The sequence below is a fragment of the Cygnus atratus genome, chromosome 2, assembly GCF_013377495.2.
Source record: "Cygnus atratus isolate AKBS03 ecotype Queensland, Australia chromosome 2, CAtr_DNAZoo_HiC_assembly, whole genome shotgun sequence".
Taxonomy (NCBI): Eukaryota; Metazoa; Chordata; class Aves; order Anseriformes; family Anatidae; genus Cygnus; species Cygnus atratus.
The window spans coordinates 56,085,583-56,112,139 of NC_066363.1; the positions used below are offsets into that span (position 1 = coordinate 56,085,583).

Below are 26,557 nucleotides of genomic sequence, written 5' to 3' on the forward strand. Positions count from 1 at the left end.
TTTCAGTGTGGTCATTAGGGCAGAAGTGGCTCCTACAGCTTTCACCAGGTTTCACAGCTCTTTGAGACCTTCACTCTCCAGTACTTGATCAGTTTTAAGAGATTTCATTGCTGTCATGAATTTCATGGCTTTAAAAGACTGCCTGTTTCATCCAGATGAATATTCAAGTGGAGATGATGCTAAAGTTTCTGATAGGAGAAATAACCTTACAAAACTTTTCAATTCATTGTCACAGTCATTTAATATTTCCTATGGGTGGAATAAATGTTTTTCAAATATAGTGATCTAATGTGGAATAAGCTCCCCTTCCATCTCATTTCATGATTAAAAGTAAAAAACTTAGTTAATACATATGAAAATCAGTTCCTTTCACACAATACAGTCTTTATTATCTGAATCACTTATCACAATACAGTGTGCATTAGAATCAAATTCTCAAAATGTTTTTTACAGATCTTTGACAAATTCAAACTGTACTGTAGCTGTTGACTCCTATATGTAAACATTTCCTAGTTTTCTTGTTCAATGTGTACAAGACTCTCTACTGAATTCCTTTTTAAATTAGCACATTAAAGTCTCAGTAGAAACTTTTAATATGAAAACAGCATAAGAAAAGCTACAGTTAAATTTAACCTATCAGTTATTTTAGCAATTATGTTATTTCAGCAAGTTAATGAGCATTAGAATAACCTCCGAGAAACAATGCATCCATGTAAGCATTAGGTGAAACAGCTGACAGAGAATAAAATCTGTAAAAGCCATTGAAGGAATAAACCTGAGACTTTCAACTACCATTTTCCTTCAACACTACTTAAATGGGATGTTGGGTATAATTAACTTAAACTAAAGAGATCTTACCATGAATGCTAGGGCGTTACAGATGATTGTGTGTGGATTAGTTTTAAATCCTATAACTAATGGATGGATTTTTCACAGCCCATCTTTTAACCTTTTAAATTAACTTGGATAATCTGAAGATTACCTAAACCAATATTCAACTGTCCACCTTCATACACTTTATCATTGTATTGCTTTCCAGACCTTTCCAGAAAAAAGAAAGGTTAAGGTTTACAAATGCTTTGCAATTCTTTGCAATTTTTTAATTACATGCCAGAGATCTAAGACTCTATTATCTGAAACGAGTGGCAAGTACCAATGCACGCCATGCCTTTTCTCTATGCACTTTTCTAACACATCAGCAAAAAACCTAGTTTAAGAGTCACAGAGGATCTCAGTGGTTGCAATGGTATTTAGGAGTAGTGAAGTCCATCTTCGTTAGTGCTGCAACAAAGTTATTTTTGGCACTATTAACCTCCCTACAGTTCTATGAAATTTTAGTGTCCAAAAGCCAGAACTGCTTTTTAGAATATATGGTGAGTAATCTATCTACTGTAGGAATCACTCAAAATGCAAAGAGTAACCCAAGGTAATCCAGGTTCTTTCTAAGTGTGATAAGTCACAAACCTCACTACATTAAGTTTTATGAGTGTCTTATTTGTCCACATTTAAACTATGAAATCAGGAAAAAAAAAAAAAAAGTAGGTAATGGCTTGAATGATTAATATTAGAAATAGCTAAGAAACTTTTATCAAAATATAGCATACCATTCTGCTATTTGGTCTTATTTATTTATTTATTTATTTATTATTCCACAAAGATGAATTACAGATGGGCCCGTGGACTACACTGAATTGAAAAGAAGGAAAAGGAACAGACCTATGAACAAGTAGAAAAATGTTCTTGGCTCAAAACGAAGTTATTCTATTAGGGAAAAGTATATTTCTTTAGTGGGGAAAAAAAAAAAAAAAGAAAAGTATCTTAATAAATGAACATACCAACATATAGTATAGAGACCAACGTGTATTTACATAATAGCACCGGTATATTCAATATTAACTATTAGCTAAGAAGTGTACTGGTGTATTTGGGGTTTGTGTTTTGGTATCGGTCAGTTTATAATTGGGAGAATTAGGCCCACATTGCAACAAAGACGTAGTGTCACAAATTTTAAGTTAGTTTGCACTTGACGCTTTGTAGAAGTCGTTTATGCTCTCTTGTGCAGCTTCTTCGAAAGATTTCATGGAAAAAATGATAAAGAGAAAATTAGGCAATAACTTCACCTTAAAATAATTCAGTACAGTCTTCTGAGAACATTGCCAGTTCCTTCTTCTTCACTGCTGTACCAAGATTTGTTATGGCTTATTAAACCTTCTGACTTTTTTACATTTTTATTTCATTGGGGAATGGAAAAGGAAAGTGCTCAACTGTTAAAGTAGTCTTACTAAGAGGTAAAAAATAAGTAAAATTTGGGCCTTCTTAATACAAAATAAAACAGTTTGAGAAGCTGTATTTGAAGTTTGTGTCCCTCTGTTTCTCCCACAGCTTTTGCAATCGTTCAGCTTCTGTACTTCTAGATTTGGATCAGTCCTAGCCACTAATACACTTTTTGGTCTTCTGGTTGGGTACTGTTCTTTCTGATGAGCTCTGTATTCTCTTCTCATAATAAAAGAGATGAATTATCAGACAGTTCATTAGCCTTTGCATGTCTTTTATAATCTCTGATTCTCACCCTGTAATGTCAGGAAGTCAAATTTAGCTACTGTCTTAATCGATGCATCTTTTAATATTTTATTTTATTTTATTTTAATTTAATTTAATTTAATTTTATTTTATTTTATTTCATTTATTTTATTTTTTATTTTTATTTTTATTTTTATTTTTATTTTTATTTTTTAATTATAGGGAAACCCTACATTACCTAAAAAAATATGGAAAAAGAGTCTAATTTCTAGCCTAATAAATGCATACTTATAAACTGTTCGCACCTTCATTTGTCACATTATTGAGTGTCTTGCAAAGAATCCCATGAGAATATAGAAGCAAGCATGAAACCAAAAAGAGGTTGCCATTAGCCAAAGGATGTTGGACATTATATCAATTTTATGTTTAGTGAATATTTAATGAGTGAAGAAGTGTTTTCAAGGTGCTAAACTGAAATCACCTCAGATTTGGCTCAAGAAGAAAGATATGACAGCTCGATGAGTTATACTACTACACTGTAATAGTGGTTGTCCCTGAAGATGTCTCACAGTATTAGTATTTAAGAGGTGCCTCATCATCTACAACTTAAGAAACCCTTTAAGAATAATTCTCAAAGACAAAGAATTATTTATTTATTTTGGGGGAGTGCAGGTGGGGAGAAGTCATTCTAGCTTGCTTATTTTAAAAAATTCTATTTTTCTGACACCCTGGATGGCAAATATGCTTCTATTCCTGGACTTTTTTTTAGGAACTATATGTATTACGGTAAAAACTTCATACAGTTTGGATTTTCCAAATGGGAAGAAGGATCAAGAGATGATTTTGTTGATCAGCAAGCTTTTTCATATAACCTTAAGGCAGCTGAAAACCTCTGAAAAAAACAACAACAAACAAACAAAAAAACAACAAAAAAAACCACCTACGAGGACTTGTAAAATTCTGAACACTCTCTGAAAAAAAGCAGAAGATAGAAAGAAGTAATGAAAACAGTGATAGTATATGGTATCTTATTATCAGACTAAATAAGATTAAAATATTCTCATATGGTGGGAGGTTGACTGTAATCTCACTCAACTGCTTCAATTGCTAGTGGAGCACAGCCCGACATTTTGGTAGCAGAAAATCACTGTGACAGATTTGTAAGTTCATGTAGTCATTGAGGAAGTCTTTCTGTGAAGTGGTATACATTTATGGGAAAGGAAACAGGCTTCTCTAAAAAGAAATATATGAGTTTATTTCTGTTGCATTTAAATGAGGTGTTTATAAACTAGTCACTCTATTGCAGATTAAATAGAAATTTATTATGGCATCTAAATCTGAGGATCAGTAACTGTCACGGTGAATGTTATGGCAATGTTACTAATATGTCAGATTTAATATCAGAACAAGCAATCAGACTGCAACACGAGGAGCCATTAGTGTTATAGACTATGCTGTAGGAAACCTCTGAATCTAATTCAGGAAGCTATTTAGAAACAATACTATCCGGAGAGATATTTTTGAAACCACTAAAATTTTTATAAAACACATTATGCAAATAAGAGACCATATTTTAAGATGAAAAAAAGACATGAGAGAACCATTTCAAAGCCTCCATCAAAATAACACACCTAACAGAGGGTTACTACTAAATCCTTTCAGGAGCATCTTTCCCCTTACAGCTAAATTTGGATCATTCCTGGACCTTGGCGAAAAAATTTAGCTGCTACAGTAAATACTGAAGGAAACAAGGAAACTGTCCACTGAAGACTTGCGTGGATCCAGACAGTTTCCTTGTTTCCCAGTGAATGTCATACTATTATTTTGTGACCCAGGAAACAATCTAAATTATTTAATTAAGACAATTTGTTTCATTTCCTTAGATATACAAAGGCCTACTTGTTAGACCAGACCTCCTGTATTTTAGTGGCTAGTAAATGTCTTCCTTCACCGACAGGTAAGATACTGCCTCCCCCACTTTGGTGTCTTACTGCCATGTTTCGGCTTGAAACTGCGTCAGTCTGAAATTTGTCTGAAACATGTTTCACCATTTATGAAGCTGCAAATGAAAAACATAGATGGTGCAAAAATCTAAATACAGTGTGTATGTCTAGTTTGCTACTGGTGGCTGAGACAAAGCAAGCATCAATGATCAGTTTGGGGTGACTGCTCCCAGTGTATTCCTTCTAGGCATACCTTAATACCATGCAAATAAACTGGGACAACAAACCCATGTTAAGTGGTGTCAGGACTATAGTGCTATGGCAACTTTTAAGATAGGTCACTTATGCAACTACAATGCATGTTATCTACAGCACAGAAACAGCTGAACCCGTTCAAAATGGAACAAACAATCTTTTGAATAAGTTCCTTCTCAGTGCCAACTAACAGTGTTTTAGCTGTTCCCTGAAATATGCAGATGGAGAGTTCATTATTATACCTATCAGAAAGGGCTTATCTAATGATAAGATATCAATCAGCTGGTGGTTCTGAGATTTAAATAATGAGAGCATTTCTTCTAAAAGAAATGCAAAATAGCCTACAGTCAAATGTCTGTCTTAATGTGAAAAAGTGACATTACTTCTCATAATGTATTTCTCTTTTTCCTTTTCATTTAACACATTTATTCATTTTTTTCCTTATTGTTTGTGATAATGGGATTTGAGCAAATTATTCACAAGGAATAACTTAGACCATGAACTGATACTTCAGTATAAAGTACTGATAAAAATATTAACTTCTCATCACATTTATTCATTACTTGTTTGAGAATATCTTCACTTTATTTTACTTTATCTTGATGAACAGAACAGGGCGACTTTTTCTGGTACAGAAAACAGCAGTGCAATATAGGCTTACTTCCCGTGCTATAGAAGATCTACTTAATTCTATGGATTAAAACAGGGTTTAGCAGTGCAAAGACTTTGTGCTGAGCCTTTGAACTGAGATGAATGTCATCCTACAGAGCTGTACAGCTTAAAGCCTATTTACATGGACAGGCTGACTCCTGTGAGACAATGAACACTGCCCAGGCCTGGCGCAGCTCTGAGTCCCAATGTGCAAAGATGCATTAGTGCATTAGTGCATCAGTGCCATGATTTACTAGGAACAATTGTCCTGGTGTCCTATCAGGCTTTATCGTTTCAGGCACAGCAACATACACCAGGAAATTTTTGTCTAGTTCACATTCTAGGAATTTTTACATTCCTTACTTTTCCCAGGTCCTCCAGAAATCTGAACAAACTTTTTCTAGGCTCTAGGAAACCTCTGGTGCTTCTGTCATAAGAGACAATTGTAGATCAGGAGAGGACATGGGAGTGCGTTAATGAGAGTGAAAACTAGGTCAGCTGTTGAGGGAGATGGTCAACTTGATCTCAGTGATTTTCCCAAACAAGGGACACAAGCCACTTCTATTGTCTATCAGGCACTCTGAAAAAACAGCAGACTTTGAAGCACACCACAGTCTCTTGGAGACATTGTCATTCATCTGACCAGAGATGAGAGTTTTAGCTTCAATGTTTTTGTCAGACCACAAATTGTTTTGTTCTGATTTTTACCCCACTGTCTTTCCTAAGTGAAACAAGCATCAGATAAAAATTGAAGCTGTTTTCAACTGTCAAACAATGAGTGAGTTTTGAATTAGACACAATTTGTTTACCTGTCCTTACAAGGAATGGTTTGTAGATTATCTGCCCCAACCAAGATAATCTGGCCAGAATGGATATTTATACAAATGTTTCTTGTCAAAATATGGGTGAATGTTCATATTATTTTTTCGGTGTTTTGCATTTGGAGCCATGGGCAGAGGTTGGCCATGTTAGATAAAATGATGTAAAATCTAAAGTCTTGTGACTTGGCATGGTAACTATTATTATTATTATTATTATGATTATTTGTCAGTTCTCTCTTCTTATTAATTTAGGATAGATTTATTCTGATTTTTATTTTTTACTCTGTTTATATTTGGAGGAAAATTATAACTTTCTCACTTTCCACTTCAGGTATGCTTTTGGCTTTCTATTTTCAGACTCTATAACACTTTGTTTTATGATACACAATCCAAGGTGCTCTCAGCACTCTGATTTAACTGTCTATGCCATTATAATTTTATAGGGCAGCAGCAGATTTCATTGGTGTCCTTGGTGATCTTAACATGTTCTGTTCCCCTCTTGACCCTTTGAAGCAGATATATTTGAAATAAAATAGTACTAGATATAACACAGCACAGGTGAAATAGTTCCTTTCTTCCTTTGGTAGGGAAAAATTGTGTAACTAAGACATGCCACCTTAACAAAATACAGAAGTTATGAAAAGGTCACTCTAATTACTGAAGTTTAACTTTTGCTCTTATTCAATTACTTTTAAATGGTGTTCACATGCTTTTAATGTCAGATAAGACTTGTGCAAATAGTCTATTCCAAATGGCATAAACTAAATTAAAGCCTTTACAGTCTCTCTCTCTCTCTCTTTTGTTTAATTTTTTTTTTTATTTTTTTATTTTTTATTCCAGAACCAGTAGATGCATGCGTTGGAAGGAATGTAAGAACAATGGGATTATGCTCTCAGCAAGATTTTGCAGAATAACTTACACAAAACAATTTTCAGACATCTTAAAGCTTAAAGGAAAAAAAAAAAAGGAACAATTTAAGCACAACGAGACTCTGGCAACCTGCTACAGGCTTGTATGAATGCTAGAAGAGCATGAAATGAAAGAGGTAGATGACCCTCTGGAGCTGTTGACACCCACAGAAGACCTGAAGACCACTAATCAGTGAGGTCTTTTTGCAGAGAATACTGCAATAAGGAAGTGAAAGGACAGCCACCAGCTACAAAGGATGGGACAGGGGCTGAGAGATAAAATGTGACCTGAAGAGTGAAAAGTTAGTGGAAGGAGACAATTCCAGGTAACACACTAGGCTTTACTTGTTTTTGGAAGAGCAGACCTTGCTATACCCATGACTACTGCAATTGCCATAGTATCCAGCTGACTCCAGCTTGTCTGCCTCCCTGGAGCTGTCAGCTGGCCAGTGAAGCAGTAACTGAACACTACAATATTCTGAAAAATGAAAAGAGGGTGCAGCACAAATGATGAGAAGAAAACTGTACCAATGAATAAGTCTTGTCTTCACTTCTTCAGTCTAGTTCTCAAACAAAAGATAAAATCTGCTTGGGCTACCCTGATTTCTGCCACAGAAGTTACTGAGGTAGATGGGCTCCCCTGTCATGGGCTTGTAGATGAGCTTGTAGATGGGAAATTTTACTTTCTGAATATGTCTTGTAGATCTGATTCCTTGGAGAAACCAGATAGGTCAAAAGCTCAGAGGTCTAAAAGAAAAAAACAATTATATATATATATACATATATATATATATATATATTAGTTCTTGTTTTAACTAGAAGAGCTGTGGAACATTTCTGCCATTACCAGAAACACTTCAAAGAGTAAGATATAAACAGACTGACTGACAGATATGAGGTCAGAGTGATAGGCAATATTAAATCCTGGAGGAATTTTAACCAGACTAATGCTACTATACAGCGGTGTTGTGGAAGCACTTTTGGAAGAGAAGGAAAAGTGTCCAGATGTATCTTTGTACGATAATTCATGCGTGACTCATGCAGAGGAAAGCACATTTTAATATTCAACTGCTACTGTAGCAGGAGGGCTCCTACTATGACAATATTCATATTCATTCTCCCTGAGATTACAGTACTGAATGTTAATGCTGATGCTGATAAATGAAGTTGCAGGCAGAGTTACTTTGAAGTAAGTTACTGCATGCTAGCTATTTTCTGCTCATTATCTGTGAAAGTAGGCTAAGCTACCCTGCACTCGGATTAACCGTCAACGCTTCAAAATAAAGGGGAGCCACAGAGCAAACAAGCAGTGGAGTTCTCACTGCCACACTGCTGATACATACAATAAGGTGCTAACCTCATTATGATCATGAAGTAGTAACACGTGTCAAAGGTGCAAAGTAGAAGAACACTTTTAGATCATTAGTAATCTATTTATGACTCTGAGTTATCTTCTAGGATTTGAATTTAGGAGCTGAGCAAAGTACCTTGCAGTATCAGAGACCTAACTGGTATTTGGGTAAGTGACATCCTTGATTAACATTACCTTCATATCAGATTATGGAAGCACCAAGCAGCATACTCAAACTGAGTGCCAATGATGACAATGTCCAGGTCCTAAATATATATATTTTTTTCAAGGCTATCAAAACACTCTTCAATGAGGGTAAATGTTCTCAAAGACATTCATAGGTTTAGACAGTGCAACTTGCTTTGGTATGACACAAGCCCACTAAGTGATAAACTGCAGTAGTGTGGAAACATGGACATAAAGTTGTTTTTGAAAGTATATGATGTTTTTGGTAGGATGAATTACATTATAAGTCATTTCTGTTACTCAGCTAATAGCATTGAAGTGTCAACATGTCATGCTTGTTTGATGGAAAAGAAAGTATCTTATTTAGTAGTAAAGAATATTTACCTCTTGGAAAAATTGCCATTGTACTTGCTGGTAGTTCAAAAGATTTTGATTTTTTTTTTTTTTGGTCCTATTATTCAATATCTATGTGGAGAGATGCCGTGGGTTCTTTCCTTATCTATTAGGTGCTTTTGTTGATTTCCAGGATTTCACTTTAGTTGTAGAGTGATGGCAGCTGCTTTTGTAAGAAGGAATGCAGACGTTAAAGTTTTTTCCCTTTTTATTACTCTTGCTGGAAGTACCTGAAGGACACTAGGATGAGGCAGATACATAAATGGAGTCTGCAGAGGTTAACTAGCTGCAGGGACAGCTATTGGTTCTGGAATGATAATCTAAATGTGCTAAGAGATGACTTGTACTATATTGATTGTTTCCAAGGGAATATTTAAGTGTTTTTGAAATGATATCGCTTGATTTGGAGTGGTTGGTGGGATGGAAAACAGACAAGGAACACATTACCTTTTATTCCCTGCCACTTTCTCAACAACTCTTGTCTGATCTCAGTGTTTCTGTGCTCAATCAAAGATGCTGTTAAGAAACCCTCAAACTATTTCTGTTCAGCAAATGATGATTTTACAAAATCATGTGTAATTGTGTAGCTACTTCTTTCCTAATACATATTAAAACCCATATAAGTATTCCACTTTTATTCAAATTATACAGTACAGACTATGACATCAGTTCTCTATATAGAAAATTCACATAACAGTAATTGCTGTAGGCCTCTGAAAAGGATGTGAAGACAAACCTGAGCATTATATCCAAAGCCACAGTACTTAGAGGGAAAACTGAACCTCTGCTCTATTCTGCCTCAGTAATGAGTTTCAAGTTGCAATGCAAATGAAATTTGAGATTCCAATCTGAACTGTAACACTTAATGTCATATTGTTAATATTTTATTTTTTTTCTCTTCATTACTGGTCATCCTGATAGCCAGCTTTGCCCTCTTACCTTGTCTGTGTCAGCCATTAAATCCTTAGAATCTTTAAATAACATATGAAACACATTCCTTGAAACATTAACAATTCCCTTTTATCTTATTTACAAAATCCTGCATTTCTCTAGTGCTTTTATTATGATGCATTCACATAAAACAAGATTGTTTATTATTTGCCTCCTCAAGCTTTATTTCATATCTCAAATCAAAAATCCATTTTGCCTCTGTAAGAATTACCTTTACCTCCAGTTTCCCAGAAAACTGAAAGTATTTTCTGTCAGTGTTTTTAAAGCCAGTGAACAATTGCATTTTCTGGAAAATATTTCAGGAAAGCAGAAAAAAACTCAACTTATAGAAGAAGAAATTGTCTCTGATTACAACTGCAATTCAATCATTTATTTTTGTTCCTAGTCTGACCCTCCTGATTTACAGAAAATATTATCAACTCTTATGAGGCACAGAGACATTTCATCATGATTTTTTAAACCAGCCATTTTGTTGTAACACCTAGAGCAGAGAGTGGTGTTGCATTGTGGTAGGTGTTGTACAAGTGATCATTCTGATTGGTACTGGATGAGCTATCACAGCAAGCACAGCTGTGGCAGAAGCTGCTGCTCCTATGCAAATAACTCTAATAAAAATGGAAATAAGACAGGCAGAAGATCAGTTCCTTGGTAAGATTGTTCCAAAGTGCTCTTCAAAAACCCATCTGTTTTTAAAAATAGGACCCTGCCTTCATTTTTAGTGACAAATAGGAATTGCATAGTATGGGAATAATAGAAATTGAATGCAACTGATGCCAGCACAGCAGTGAAATTATGATGCTATTCCCATATTGCACATTTAGAGAATGTAATTGCAGGTGGGTACAAATTGTAACTTGATATATGTACCCATATTTTCCATTGGTGCTAATCCCTCTGGGCCACTAAAATATGTCTAGCCAGTATGATGTGAAAATTAGAAGCTTTAAAGAAATTGCATTCTGCATCTACTTTGCCTTTCAAACTGCTGAACTGGTGTAAGTGTTAACGGTGCTCTTCCCTCATTCAACATTACTCTGAAAATTGCACAGTAAAGTTGATCAACAGTGATGGTCAGATGCACAACAGTTTTACACCAGGAAATCAGTGTTTCTGGAGATAAATTTGAGAGAGTCCAGAGAAGGGCAACGAAGCTGGTGAGGGGTCTGGAGAACAAGTCTTATGAGGAGCGGCTGAGGGAACTGGGATTGTTCAGCCTGGAGAAGAGGAGGCTCAGGGGAGACCTCATCGCTCTCTATAGGTACCTTAAAGGAGGCTGTAGAGAGGTGGGGGTTGGTCTATTCTCCCATGTGCCTGGTGACAGGACGAGGGGGAATGGGCTAAAGTTGCGCCAGGGGAGGTTTAGGTTGGATATTAGGAAGAACTTCTTTACTGAAAGGGTTGTTAGGCATTGGAATGGGCTGCCCAGGGAAGTGGTTGAGTCGCCATCCCTGGAGGTCTTTAAAAGACGTTTAGATGTAGTCCTTAGTGATATGGTTTAGTGGAGGTCTTGTTAGTGTTAGGACAGAGGTTGGACTAGATGATCTTGGACGTCTCTTCCAACCTAGATGATTCTGTGATTCTGTGTGATTCTGTGAAATTCACTTTTTCTTTGGCAAAAGGACATGGATTTTTTTTTTCTTCCTTAGTACCAATTTGCTCTTTTACTTAATAAAATACCCTATTCAGCAAAAGATAGTGACATAAGCAGAGGAGAGGAAACAAATGAATCAGAGTCCTTCATATTCAGAACCATTCTAATACAACCTTATGCACTTAAAAACTGAAGTAACGAATCCCAGGGACAAGAGGATATAAAATATATAGTAAAGGCATAATAATGTTTGTAACAATGGATGACAACATCTTCCAAAACAGGGATGCTGTTGTAAGAGACTCAAAATCATAAAGTAGCATGGGAAAACAGAAATATAGTCTGCTTACAAATTATTCCTTTAGGATATTGCAATACTTTTGTCTGTTCTTAACCTTTAGTTAGCAGAGGAGCTGAAGGTGGGCCTCAATGTTTCCTCTGACAATGTTTCCTGATGATAATCTTCAACTGTACCATATGTATTTCCAGGACATATATTATCAGGACTATAGTTACTCTTTCAAATTCTAGAATTGGAAATTGCTTTCAATCACTCTTCTCAGTTTACTCTATTTATAAAGAGTGAGAGGAATGTGAAGTATAAGTTCCGAGATATTTGAAACTTCCTTTATGACATAACAAAAATCAAATTATATTCACTGGTATCTGCTATTGTTTTCCTTTACATTTCTTTATTCTGAAAAAGTAAATCCTGTGATAAGGCTCTTGATATTAACAGTCAGAGGATGCTTAAAACTCTATTTTCAAACACATACATGACTTTTTGCAAATGAGGCAAATAATGTGAGGTGTTTTGGGTCTAGATCTGTAGGAACAGAACTGAGTCAATAACTCATTTTATTTGGATCTATGATCAGGCCTTTCAGTCACTGTACCTAAGTATCCTAGACATGAAGGATTGTGTGATGAACCATCTGATCTGCCCAGTACTTGCAGCCCCTTTATTCTCCAAGAATGCCTAAAGAGAATTTCAGAATCAGAGTACTTAAACAGAACACAGAAAGCAGTGTTTGGGCAAGGAGTATGTTGGAGGCAACTTGGTGCCTCCAACTCTCTAGCCTCTCTGCAGTCAGAACATTTTAAGTGAGTGTAGCACACACAGTATTTCTTTTTCTCTTTCATTATGTGCTTGTTCCATTTTCTTTTTCTTTTCACAGTGCACAGTGCATTGTTTTCTTCTGCATTTTAGGAGCAGTCCTTTTCTTTCCCTTCATTCTTTTATGCATCTTTTTCACTGCAGTATTTTCTCTGTGGTATGCCTATCTCCATATTCTCTCTCATGTATCGCGCTCAGATTCCTCCAAAATATCAGCTCATTATAGTAATAGGGAAAGTACCAGTTTTACCTGAATTCAAACAACCATTCAAAAAGTTAAGCTTATTTAGAAGACTGGACTGCAGAGGCAGTGCTGCCATAACGTAGCAGTTTCTTAGGTGCATGAAAGTTTACAAAGAGCTGCCATCTCAAAGGAAATGGAACCTCTCTGGCAATTAGTCCATTAATTGCAGTTACTGCAACACCCTTAAGCAAATTAATAGCTTTCGAGCTTTATATTTTTGCTAACAATTACCCACGAAGAACAAGTCAGGCCCCATTCTTTAATAACTGCAGAGTTATTCCAATTGCTGAATGCTCGTCTCCTTGCTTTGAGTTAATGAATGAAGAGGAGAGTAGCCTGGCTTAGTAGGGAAGTCAGCTCTATTCTGACTGCCCGAATTTAGTGTGGTGAGAGGAGAATGAATGCGATTTCCAGTGACTCACCAAAATCATGTCACATAATCTTTTCTATCATATATAGAACTGACTTTGAGAACACCAAAAAGTAGTTCATGGCTCTCTTGCTAACCAACCATTTTAAAGGCCTTTGATTTCCTATTTCACAGAAGTTCAACACATTAAATTTTAAAAACAAAACGAATGGAAAAGTGTATCTTTGAAAAGTCACATTAGCTATAAGGTCAATTGCTTTTCCACTTCAAAAATCAGTGCATGAGGTTTGCATATTACTGCCTTATACCACTTGACAAAGAAAAGCTTGCAATTTTCTGAATTAAGCACTTCACTTAGTTCAGAAAACCACATTCCTGTACAAAGTACTTAGAAGAAATAATATCAATACCCCTCTGTCTCTGAAAAGGTGAAAGAGTGCCCCTTAAAAGCTATGAATATCAGGGGAATAGTTGATTCTTGAAATGAGTAACCCTGAAAATTCATTTGAAAGGGCAGTAGTGGAGAAATTGAGCAATGGAAAGTAGGATGGCCTAAAAGCAAGGCCAAGGCAGTTAAAGATGCATCTGCATTGCTTTTTGAGTTAATCTGGGGAGCTGACCAGGTAGCTGCTATACAGGGAAATAACAAGGTCTATAAAAGGGATAGAAAATGTACAGAGGGTGAATGTTTCTGTAGGTGTTACAGATATCTGAATGATCTAGCTGGTGGGCCTCACTGTGAGAAGCTGTAGTTTTATCAGATTGATGAGGGACAGTTGTGCCACAAAAGGGTACATTGGTGTAGGAAGGCTTACTGCACTGATAATGGCATTATATGAAACATATGACAACTTCACAGTGAATGATACTGTTCAAAATAACTTCAGCATCTTTTTGCAAAAGCAGTGGTCTCAGTGATTTCTCATATTCTCTGCACTGGACACCAAGAGGGTGTCTAGGGTCCAGAGCAACTGCACAAATACGGTATTCCAAATGCCCCTCTACCTTGTATCTGGATTTATCCCTGCATTGGCAAGATGATCCTTATTTGTGTGCACGTCAGTCTATGTGACAAAGTGAACATACCCTTCTTTTAGGTATAACTCCAAGTAGCACTAACTTCATGTCTAGAATGACATGTCCAGTGAGTGCCCTGGTGCAAATACTACACAGAGCATTGTCCCATGCACTTACAGTTTTCAGTATTCTCTGAAAATACCTAATAAAATAACCAAGTATAAAATGAAATCTCACCTATAACTTTTCCTAGGAAGAGTGCCTTTGGGGAATTGAACAGTATGTCAGATGTTGTTGGCAGGCTGTAACTTGTTGGAGGATAGTGATCAAGCTGTGGAAAGAGAAAAGGAATCATGATTATTTTAAACAGATCCACCTGCTTACCATGTTACCAAATCAGGCCTACTTTAAGAAGTTTATGTCAACACAACTCTACCTGATATGCTCTGCTTTCATTTTAATAAAGGGGAAATAACAGTTTATACCTCTACTTCTACATCTGCCATCTCTGAAGTGCACAAAGCTAGGAAAATACCATATTGGACATTTATGTTTTCTGGTTGTTGTAGAATCTTTTCAGCTTTTGCTTGTGTGCTTTCACATAATTACTTAAAACAACATCAACAACATTAACAACAACATCATCAACAACAAAACAGCTTATTATTTTAATACAAGATTTCAATTTGGGACCTATATTACTGCTAAAGCTAGATTTACATGTTTTGCCCACAGGATAATAGCTGTGAATTTCAGACTAATGCAGGTGTTCTCTGTTCTCCTTATCTCAGAAAATTCACAAATTAATGACATACATTTTTGCCCTTCACGTTTCTTATTTTCTCATTGAAAATGCTATTCAACTTAATTGTGATGATGCATGGGGAAACCTAAGAATACATTCTAGAGTAATCAGTGTAGCTAAATAGTTTAATCTATAGGAAACTGGCACAGCGATCACTTTATATTAGCATATTTTTTCCTGGTTTTGGAGCATTTTAACAGAAAAATGTGAAGAGAGAGGAAAAAAAACAAACAAAATGGCCTATGTTAGTAATAGCACTGTTAAGATAGTTCAGTACAGACCAATGGAGTTCTGATGTTCATAGTTTAAAAGGGTGAAAGGGGTGAGTTTTTATCTTCGTTATTTATTTTTTGTCTTTAAGTATTTATTACACAAGCTTAAAGCAGAACAACAATTGTTTGTTTTATTCTGGCTTTACCTTGTCACAAAACATTCTTATGTCAGAAGATAAGTATAAATGGCTCAGGTATCAGAGCTATCATGGTGTTTTTCTGTACTGTTATTAAACTGTATCGAATAATATGGACTTTGGAGAGTTGTATCAGGAAAAGATGGGTGAAAAGACTGATGCACAAAGTCTGATCCTCCAGCCTCTCATATGCCAAGATTTTAACCTCATGTAACTTCTTTGCTTGCAGTGGTACTATTTCTGATACATTCTGATGCACAGGATTCATCTTCTAGGTTCTTCCAAGTGTGTGACAAAACAATTTGCACACTACCATGTACTCTGGTACTTGTCAAAATTGGCAACATTAAGTTTTTCCTTTTTCAAAATCAATCAGGGAATGTTATATTTTTTTTTTATTGTGATATGGAAACTGAGAGGTGGAGTTGATCTGATTAGATACTAGTAAATCATAATAACTGTTATCAATCTGTCAATTCATCTGCCAGTGTATTGTGGGTATCCTAGAGCTCTAGAGCTATAACCATGGTCCAAGTGTCTATTATCACACTACTGGAACAAGTAATAAAGCAGTCAACCCTGCCCAAGAATGTTAATTGTGCCTGCCAGATATACCTGAAAATGAAAAGTCAATTTAAATGATGAAACACTGTGAGCATTTGCATGCACAAATACAGTGTTTATAATGTGGAAATGCTGGCCTATAAAGGATGAAAAGAAATTCGGCATCTTAAGTATGTAAAGCTATAGTTTATTTGCTATACAGGTCACTGCAAGGATAGCAGGCTGCCTTTTGTCCATACAGTACAACAACAACTTTGAGGTCTAGGTTTCAATTTTTAAGGTCATATATAATTTGGGTCCAGAATATCAAATCTATCACTCCATCACCCAAAACTTATGTTCTGTAGCTCAGGTAATCAAACACACTATATTTGCTAAGAAGCTCTTCTGAGGCCATGGTGGAAAATCCACCAGGAACCAAGAAGCATTGCAACCTGCACTCTGTTCTGCCAGACACAATTCTCCCACTTTGCCTTTTCCGGCAAAAATACATGATGTCATTCACATGCTAAGACTATGGCCCCAAAATAATGACATGGTATTTCACCAAATCCTTCAAATGGGCATGTGGTCATCGGTTCCATGTCTCTGAAAACAGGGGTGGTGTCACTGTTGTGGCAGGGCAGCAAAGGGCAGGAAACTAGCGCTTTCCTGCCTTCTCTCTTTTTCCTTCTCTTTTGCCAGTTCCTGGGAAATCCATACCTGAATAAGTACAGCACTCAGGCAGAGGAAGACATATTAGCATGCTTGAACACTGAAGTCCTCCAATGGGATTTCAGTGGCAAAGCTCAAAGTGATAGGCTGTGGCAGGGCGCTGCTGGCAGTAAAAACATGCAGCATTCTGGTGCAGCCAAACTGGAGTCAAAGATCCAGGCATCCCTATTCCCCTGACACTGGAATAGCTTAGAGGTGGTCTTGACCAGATAAATAAAAAAATTTGTGGCAACTGTGTTTCCTCTTGAGATTTGAGACCCCAGCATGGCAGAGCATATTGTTATGGTGCAGAAGCAAAGACCCTACTGGAAGTGGGAGTCAGGGAAGGCAAGAAGGTGACTCCAGTGCTATGTTGCATTTCAGGCTCTAATAGATACAGACATTTTACTGCTTAGGGAAGTTAACTGGCCTGTTGTACTGAATCAATAACTGAACCTAGTGTTACGGATATATTTTTCAGATCTCACTGAAGTCAAAGAAAGATTTCAGAATGAGTTCAGTTACAAATCATTTTAAGGGGTTAACAACTCTATCTGAAGTTTTGGGTTGTTCTGATTACACGATAAAACAAATCTCCATTTTAAAGCTGTTGATACTGATTTCCTGGTCTTATCATCAGTAAGAGGGCTAGCATTTGTGATTAGCAATAAAACCATCTCCTTCTCCACTGCCAGGTCTGGCATCCTTTGTACTATGGGGGAAGCCTGCACTGCTTTCCACATCCAACTTTGTGAGATATGCACTTCTCTAATTCAGGGATCTGAAATGAAATGGTGCACCACAAGACAACAGTGAGTGAATGGTGAGATTTATGTTCATTTGCTTTGATTGCTTGTGTTTGTTCTAAACAAGCATTATATAATAATTATATTAATAATACATCATTATTATTATTATTATTATTATTAGTAGTAGTAGTAGTAATTTAGTTTAGTTTATTTTTTTTAGAAGAACTTAACCTAGGATTTTTTGAGGTCAATGAATTAAAGGATGATACTGAATTTTTTCCAAAGTTGTATGTTACTGCCATCCAGTGGGTGTTCGAGTGTAAGCAGCTGGAACTAAGCCACCTGGAAGCTCTGTTTGAAATATTTGACTATCAGTCTAGTATAAGACACATAATAAAAAAGGAATTACTGGTGTCAAATGGTATTTGAAAAAATATATTACATTATTTAATGGAAATTAAATAGAACCTCGGCACACAGAGGTTGATGTAATGATTTGTATTAAATTACAGTTTTAAAATTACATTTAAGATTTTTCATTACAGCTACTTTTCTTTAAAAACTCATTAATTTCATTTGAGCTTAATATAAACATGCAGTGTGTCTTTGAGCACCACACAGATGAGAGTAGATGGCAGTTTCCGAGGAACCTGCAGCTTCAGTTCTCAAGTCACGTCACACCAACCAGACTGTCTTTATATGAAGTTGCTGAGATTTAAGCAGAAGTTCAATAAAATGCTATTTCTTTTAAATTACTGTACACTTAGATAATGCTACTAACCTTGGCAGTAGTGCTGAGATTAACAGACATATCAATCTAAGGGCAAATATAACACCTACCTCATTTTAGTATTCTCAGAAAAAAATAATAAATAAAAATATATATGGTATATATACACACTAATTATATTCAGTATGGGTATATCTATATCTGTATCACTGTGTCACTGTCAACCCAGTGTGTTTGTGTACACAGTTATTAAGCTAAGTTTTTTCTTTATGCTGAAGACATTTTATAAAAAAGATTTTCAAAATGTTATGCAATAACAATGCTGTAAGGCTTAATCTTCCACCATCTAAAGTCAATAGAGCTTTGCAGTTGACTTCAGTAATAGCAAGATAAAGACAGGGATGTGTTCTCATCATTACCAATGTAATATTTCTCTTCTGCATTACTATAATGGTATATCACTTATATTAAAAAGCTTGTCTACTCTCGGATAAGGGCTCTTTGTGTTTAGACGGAGCTCCTCCTGAGCACGATAGTAATTTAGGAGAAAGCAGGAAGGTACTTTTAATATTTTATCTTTTTAATACAACAGAAAAGGAGCAAATTTGTGTGGCAACCCTGCAATTCCTTAGGATGATCAAAGCCACTATTACTGTTATTCAAGTCCTTCCTTAGTGTGGCACTAGTACTTCACTGATCGTTTTCTGTCAGCTAAGGTCCTTGACTTAGGTTATTGTGGATCAGATCAGAGCCAGAGCTGGGACAAGCCAGAGGCTGTAAATAAATTGTAGACCCAGATAAAAAGGTAGGACCAAAAAACAAGCATTTTTTACTGGCTTACACTGTCACAGACCTGCAGCCTCAATACTTATCTGGAGATATACACCTCACTGGCACAGTGCAAGGTAAACTTAAGGATTGCACTGCACTTTGCTCTCTTCAGATGAATTTCCTATAGAGGTACAGTTAATACTGTTTTAGAAACTACTGCAGATCTGTTTTGCTGATTTCACGCACTTGATTAACCTATTGTAGTTTTTTAAAAAATAAAAGTCAACAGCACTCTTTTATTATAAAGTTCCCCCCTCCCCCTGGAATTTATATTCTAATTTAACATGATGAGACAGGGGATACAGATGCAGGAAAAGCATAAATACATGCCATGGTTTTGTCTTTGGTAGAGTTAATCTTCTTTGTAGAGGCTTGTATGATGCTGTGTTTTGGATTTGTGATGAAAATAGTGGTGATAACACAACAATGTTTTCAGTTGTTGCAGAGCAGTGTTTGCATAGAGCCAAAGATTTGTGTACTTCTCATGCTGCCCTGCCAGCAAGGAAGCTAAGGGTGCACAAGAAGCTGGGGGGGACACAGCCAGGGCTCTGACCCAGACTGACCAAAGAGATATTACATAACATATGATGTTGTGCTCAGCAATAAAAGCTGGGGTAAAGAAAGAGGAAGGGGGGTCATTTGGAGTAACAGCATTTGTCTTCCCAAGAAACCATTACATGTGATAAGCCCTGCTTTCCTGGGAGTGGCTGAAGTGCCGATGGGAAGTAGCAAATGAATTCCTTGTTTTGTTTTGCTTGTGTGTGCAGCTTTTGCTTTACCTAGTAAAAACCTCTTTATCTCAACCCATGAGATTCTCTCCTGCATACCACCTGGGGAGAGTGAGTGAGCAGCAGTGTGTGCCTGCCAGGTAAAACCACAAAAATACATTGCAGAAAAATAATAATAAAAAAATTCTGCTTAAAAACTTAAATACCTTATGTGCAATGGAGTCCTACATTTTTCTGAAGCCATTGTTGCTCTGATAAATTGTATATCAGGTGTAATTTGCCTCAATGTAAAAAGCAAAAACATAACAAAAGAAAAACAACAAGAAAACCCACCAATTAGATGCATGACTTAAAATGTAGAGAAGGCACTGAAAAGGAAAGGGACACATTTACTCTGGCTGCCGTCACAGGAAGGGAAACAATTCTCTGACGCTTCAAAGGAAACAATTCTCTGATCCTTCTTTCTGTGAACTTTTTATTGGTCTTTTTAATAGGTGAATTACATCAAATGTTAGCAGAGGCAATAGCAGGTCATATAATACCAAGTTATAAAAATTAAAGAGATGTACCTCAGGTACCTAAAGATGACTTTCACAGGACATTAATTTGCTCAATGTGTGCTGCCATATAATGGAAAACACCTATTTTATGTTGAGTTTTGACTTTTCTAGGCTTAATGTTAGATCCTGAAAATATTTAATAATTCTTTTGTTCTTTCTTTATTTCTTTAATTCAAATAAAAACTGATGCCAAAACAACAATCATACAGGCCAAGGAAAGCATGCACACATTCACCATTGGAAATAAATTATAGAGGAAGGATCTAGTCTCAACATAAGCCAAATTTTGGCAACACGTATTGTGAGGTTGATAAGCATTTGATATTCTCTGCAGGCCTTTGCCTTGGTTTGATACACAGAGTGGGGACCTATCAGACTGTACCATACTCCATTGTGCCCTGAATGCACTAGCTTTATATCCAAAGTAAATGGGGGTGTAGGGTGAGGAAGACATTTAACTTCTGTGTTATCATGGTATATGACCTGGACATAGTCAAAGTCTGGGACAAGACAACTGAAAAATTCCTCTGAATCCATCAACACAGGCTCTACTGAAAACACGTATGAAAAAGGATGGATCTGTAACAGAGTTCCTCTCATATTCAGTCTTACTGAGTGGTTTTACAGAACAGAAGAATATTCTTCCAGAAGTCCTAAAGATTTTAAACTATCTCAGCTGATGCACAGAGAGGGAAAAACTTTTGTAAAGATCCTTACTTGGGCATCTTCCCTTGTCCTAGGCTTGGGTTTTACAACTGTGAAACCACATGATGAGATGCTACCCTCAGATGCAGTTGTATGGATTGTGTTTTTCCCCAGTAAGAGAAAAATCTGACTCCAGTGTTCTGACCTTCAGGATAAGGATATTTCACTCTCTCATTTACTACTTGGTGATGCGGACTTTTATTTATGAAAATATATTGTCTGACTTTCAGCTAGGTGGGGTTTGTCAGGGATGTGCCGACTTGTTTTGGCAGATGCCACTTACCAACTCCATTGTGCATGAAAGGGAAGTAGAAATGGCTCATTTATAAGTTTCCTGCCTACCTATATTGCTGTCTTTAACTGAAAGATTGCAAGTGACACAGTAAAATAAAAAGATGGGTAAATTCAATGAAGGATAAAATCAACTAAAATGCTAGTAGCTCATGGACATCCCACAAAAGAACACGTAGGTAAATTACTAAGCAGTGAATTATTCATTCACTTCTGAATATGATGCATATCATTCTGCTGTTTCTTGCTGTTATTTACAGAATCTTTTGAGAACTGAGCATCCAGTTTTCTGCAACATTCATAACAACATTACACTTGGAGGGAATTTGGAGTATGTAAATATCAGGGTCTGTATTTATTTATATTTTGGAAAAGAGAGTAGGGTTACAGGAATGATGTACTATATCAATATAAGCTTTGTTATATTTTAAAATTTTCTCATATCAGTAGCTTCTTATCCTATGTGGTCACTTATTTGTGAAAAAAGCTATGTATTTTTGACTCTGAACAACAACAAAAAATCTTGTTGCTTCTGATTGAGAACTAGCTAGGGATAAATTGAGCATTAATGCATTAAACACATAGAAGTAATGTATAGTTCTGCTCTAGAAAGTGGTCTGAGTTTGCCTTTTTTGCTCTCATTTTGAATAATACATTGCCACTGCAGAATGACAATACATAATGGAAATAAAGTATCTCCAAGGATTTTCATAGAATCATAGAGTATCCCGAGTTGGAAGGGATGCACAAGGATCATCGAGTCCAACTCCTGGCACTACACAAGTCTACCCAAAAATTCAGACCATATGACTAAGAGCACAGTCCAAATGCTTCTTAAACTCTGACAGGCTTGGTGTTGTGACTACGTCCCTGGGGAGCCTGTTCCAGTGCGTGACAATCCTGTCGGTGAAGAACCTCTTTCTGATATCCAGCCTGAACCTCCCCTGTCTCAGCTTGACTCCATTCACTTGGGTCCTATCACTGGTCACTAAATTTATTTATTTATTAAATATTAAAATAAAGATTAATAAATATATAAAGATTATAAATAATTTATTTCAGCTGTAAGGTCTCTGATATTATTAGAACAAATGATTTTTTTTCCTTTTAACTAAAATACTGTTTGGAAATTAATTAAATATAATAGATACATCTGATTATTAGAAAAAAAAAAAAAGATTACCATTACAATGATATTAGCTATGGTTTACATGTTTACCTGTGGTTAAAATCCTGGGTATTTAAAACATTTTATTCAGCTCAGCTGTTATGGAATTTGTGGATACTCTCTAGATGGTTTCTTTCAAATCATGAACTGTACTGCCTCATCCCCCATAAGCCAGTGAAATATTAGGTAAACCAGCCATTAAACAACTCTTTGCATTCAGACAGTTTTCAGCACTGCCCAAAGGATGTTTGCCTAGAAACTGTAGGAAATAGAGAAAGATGTTTTGATAACATAACTACCATTACCATATCTAGTCCTAAGGTAAAGGTTTTCAAAATGTTTTGAAAAGGGAAAGTTTTCAGAGAAGAGTTATAAAATTGTTTTATGGCTCAAAAAATATGGACTTCAGACAGTAAACTAAAATAGTTTAATTTATTTAACTTCTCATAGACAAGATGAAAAGATGTTCCAATTAACATTGCTAGGAAAGTGTGAAGGGGAACAATATCTAACACCGAACAACTCTTTCATCTATCAGGCATAGATATAGAGGTCCCAAAGTTAAATGCTGAAGTCTGCAGAATTCAAACTGTAAATTAGGTGCAAATACTTTCCAGAAATTACATTTAACCATTGGCATACATAGCCAGGATATGGAAAATTTTCTATCATTTGAAGTCTTTAAAGCTAGATAAAAGTCTTTCTAGAAAATGTGTTATAGTGCTATCATCACTTTTTTGGTTAGCTGCAGAAAATCATCTAGTGAAATTTTATGGTTCCTGTTAAGGAAGATATCAAACAGAGTGACCATATTCTGCTCAGGCTTCAAAGTACATGAAACAAGATTCATAGGTATGATTCTATAAATAACAATAGTGATAGTAGGTGAAATTATAACTTCACTGAAGTCTGTGAGAAATTTCCCATTCCTAGTAATGAGATCAAAGCTTAATCTATACTTACAAAAATATTTGATATATTTATTGCATTTAAGCTTGAGACTTGCAGACTGCTTTGTTCCTTTATACCCATTTAACTGCAATTATGTTTATGATTTCATTTTATACTTCAGATTAGTTTTGAAATAACTTCATATGACTCATTTTTGAAGCACCTAGGTGTTCACAAATATTATCTCTATTCCTGTAGTGCAGAGCACAGAGTTCAAAATTGAAAAAAGAGAATGGACTTGCAAAAATTCTGTTTCTTCTGGGTTTCAACTGGGTCGGGGCAAATATTTCAGTGATTATTTTTTCACAGAAGCTGGGTATTTCTACTGATTGCCTCTGGTGAAGGTGGAAAACATAGATCCATACATTTTCAAGAATATTCTGAATCTTATTAACAGCTGAGGTCAGAATACATTTTCAGGGCTATTCTGAATCTTATGAACAGCTGAATTCAGGCCAAGATTTCCATAAAGCTTCAAAATCATGTTCACTCTGAATGGTCAACAACTGGTATTATGAACATACGGTATTGTATACACAACAATACTGTTGTGTATACCCTCTCTACTGCAGTTCTAGCCTGAAAGAGGGAACTGTCAGCTATCCTTGGATATGGTCTTCTGAGCTTATGTGTGCAGGCTGCTGCTAATTGTCCTGAAAGTGTATGGCTAGGCTTGGGAAAGTGGAGTCCTGTGGAAATTGCTCAGGTCTAATCATTTCTGGGAACAAAGAAGACACTAGAAACTGTGACTCCTAACTCATTTCTAGAAATGGCTTTAAAGAAGGTATGAAGAACTGAAGGTCTGTTGAGCATGTATAAGAATATCTTAGTATAGAAGCTGAGATGCCCAGTCTAATTGTGTTTAGCATCACCTTTATTCCAATAAAAATTAAAGCACATCATATGTTTTTTGTTTGTTTGCTTGTTTTGTAACATGCCAATATGGCGTTTGTGTAACAGAACAGAATTAAAAACAATAAATGACAGTAGAACCAAAATGTGTCTAATCCAGACTGGTGTGAGTCTTGCAGTAGGGAAGCAACTGTCACAGTCCTTTAAGGTATAATTTGAAGCCTACTGAAGTCAATGCAAGGCTTTCATTGACTTCAATGAGCTTTAGATCAGAACCTCTGCTAGGGAGTTTCTTATCCTTGACCTTCTTAAAAGAAAAAACTACTGATGTGTGAATAGCTTTAATCACCCGTGAAAACTTGGTAAAGAGTGATCTGGTTTTTATGATATGGACAATACTCTGCTGAAGCATGAAGCCTTCTAATGAAGTCAAATGAAGTAGAACTTGCCTTCTTAAAACTAAAGCTCAGATCTTGAAGTGTCATTTGATGGGATAACACATTCCCCATCTGTCAGTCTGTTTTTTTTTTTGTCCACAGGTGAATTAATGTAGCCTTCAATGTGTGGTATTTTAGTAGAAGTGAGAGACAGGAATTCTAATCAGCTAATGTAAGTTTGGAGCCCTTCATTGCAACAACAGAAAATATGCAGACCTTTGTCCCTGAATTTATGTCATTTTGCTTTTCTGACACCTAAATCAACTACATATCTTCAATCTTATCCTTGAGAAACCACTGACATCACAAATGGGAGCTTGTTCTTTAATGTAAAACTAATTATTGATTAGTTTGCAGTCAGTGAATTTAGAAAATTGAAATATAAAACCCTTTTGAGGGGTCTTTTCTTCTACCTTTAGTCATGACTGTCTTGGAATAGTGATGCAATTCTAATGAAAATAATTCAAGCTACAAATACTTCTGCTTATGTTGTGGAGATACAATATTGTGCATACATTTATTTCAAAGCTCAATTCAAATTCCAATTGACTGGACAGTAACTCTGACTTTATGTAAGTAATTAGTTCTCTCATGTCTTCCAACACTGGGTGAGATCTCATATTGTTCAATAATGAGCCCTCTACTATACTTATATATAAATGAAACTCCTGAGAATCATGATAAAACTCAGGATCACATAGTTTATATAATAGCAATTTATTACCTCACTGCAGGTTTTTTAAATCTCTCTGGCACTACAGGGTTATTATAGCAAGTTAGAAAGACAGATATACTAAGTATGAACTTGTGGTTGAGATTTCAGAAATAGAGTGCTCTTGAATTAAAACTTTGATGAGAAATAAATCCTTCCTGTGACATTTTTATGCCATGTGGAAGTGTGGAAATTGAGCAACAGCACCTGGCAAGCAAGCTGTCTTCTTTAAAAGCAAGAAAACCAGCTGCTCATCAGGTTGGAGAAGGAGTTAGCAAGAAATAAAAGTCTACTCAGATGTTCATTGCTCAGATCTGCAAGGGAAAACTCATACTTTGTGATTTGTCCTCTGAATACTGAGAAAAAATATATCTCTATCATCTGTATTTTCAAACATGATGAAGAGCTTATATCTGAAAGTAGGATTCATTTTCAAGTGAACAATCTATTTACCAGATCCATCTCTGTTCATATCAGTTCTTTCATTTACAGAACATAACCAGATGAGTACCAGAATCAACTTCCTTATGGAAAACAAAGAGCATTTGATAGTAACTTTCTTTTTCAGGATAAATTAGGAGTAGGATTTCTGGATTTGCTGGATTTTCTTTTTATGGGTCAATACTTTCCCTATTCTTTTACATGCATCAGACAGAGTCTAGTTTAATAGGACTCAAATGGATATGTTTTTTGATTAAATAAACCAGCTGTGTTCTAAGAACACTGGTTAGATTAAGAAATTTTTACCTCAGCAGAGAAACACTAACCAAAATGTTTGTGGCTCTTGAAAGCCCTACACAGGTAGATGTCTCTCAAAATACTTGGGAAAAAATCATCAGGCCCTAAATGTAGGTGAACTGGTACAAGACTGGGATACTTAACTGTGTATATGTTTTCCAAATGGGCAAGGTATTTCATCTGATTCCTTTAGCAAATAATTTATTCAGTTTTACAGCTATCTAAGTCCGGCAGATTTTACTCCACAGAACACATGTCATACACAAAATAGAAGCTTTCAATAACAGAAGACAACCTAACTGCAGGTAGTGTTTAG

General features: G+C 36.0%; 1 protein-coding gene across 1 annotated transcript in view; it reads right to left on the reverse strand.

Moving 5' to 3' along the window:
- Positions 1 to 26,557, reverse strand: part of CNTNAP2 (contactin associated protein 2) — a 1,162,302-nt gene that overhangs the window by 57,112 nt on the left and 1,078,633 nt on the right. The window contains exon 21 of the mRNA XM_035552545.2: positions 14,556 to 14,649. Within this exon, the coding sequence (XP_035408438.1) occupies positions 14,556 to 14,649 (94 nt within the window). The remainder of the gene's footprint in view (positions 1 to 14,555; positions 14,650 to 26,557) is intronic.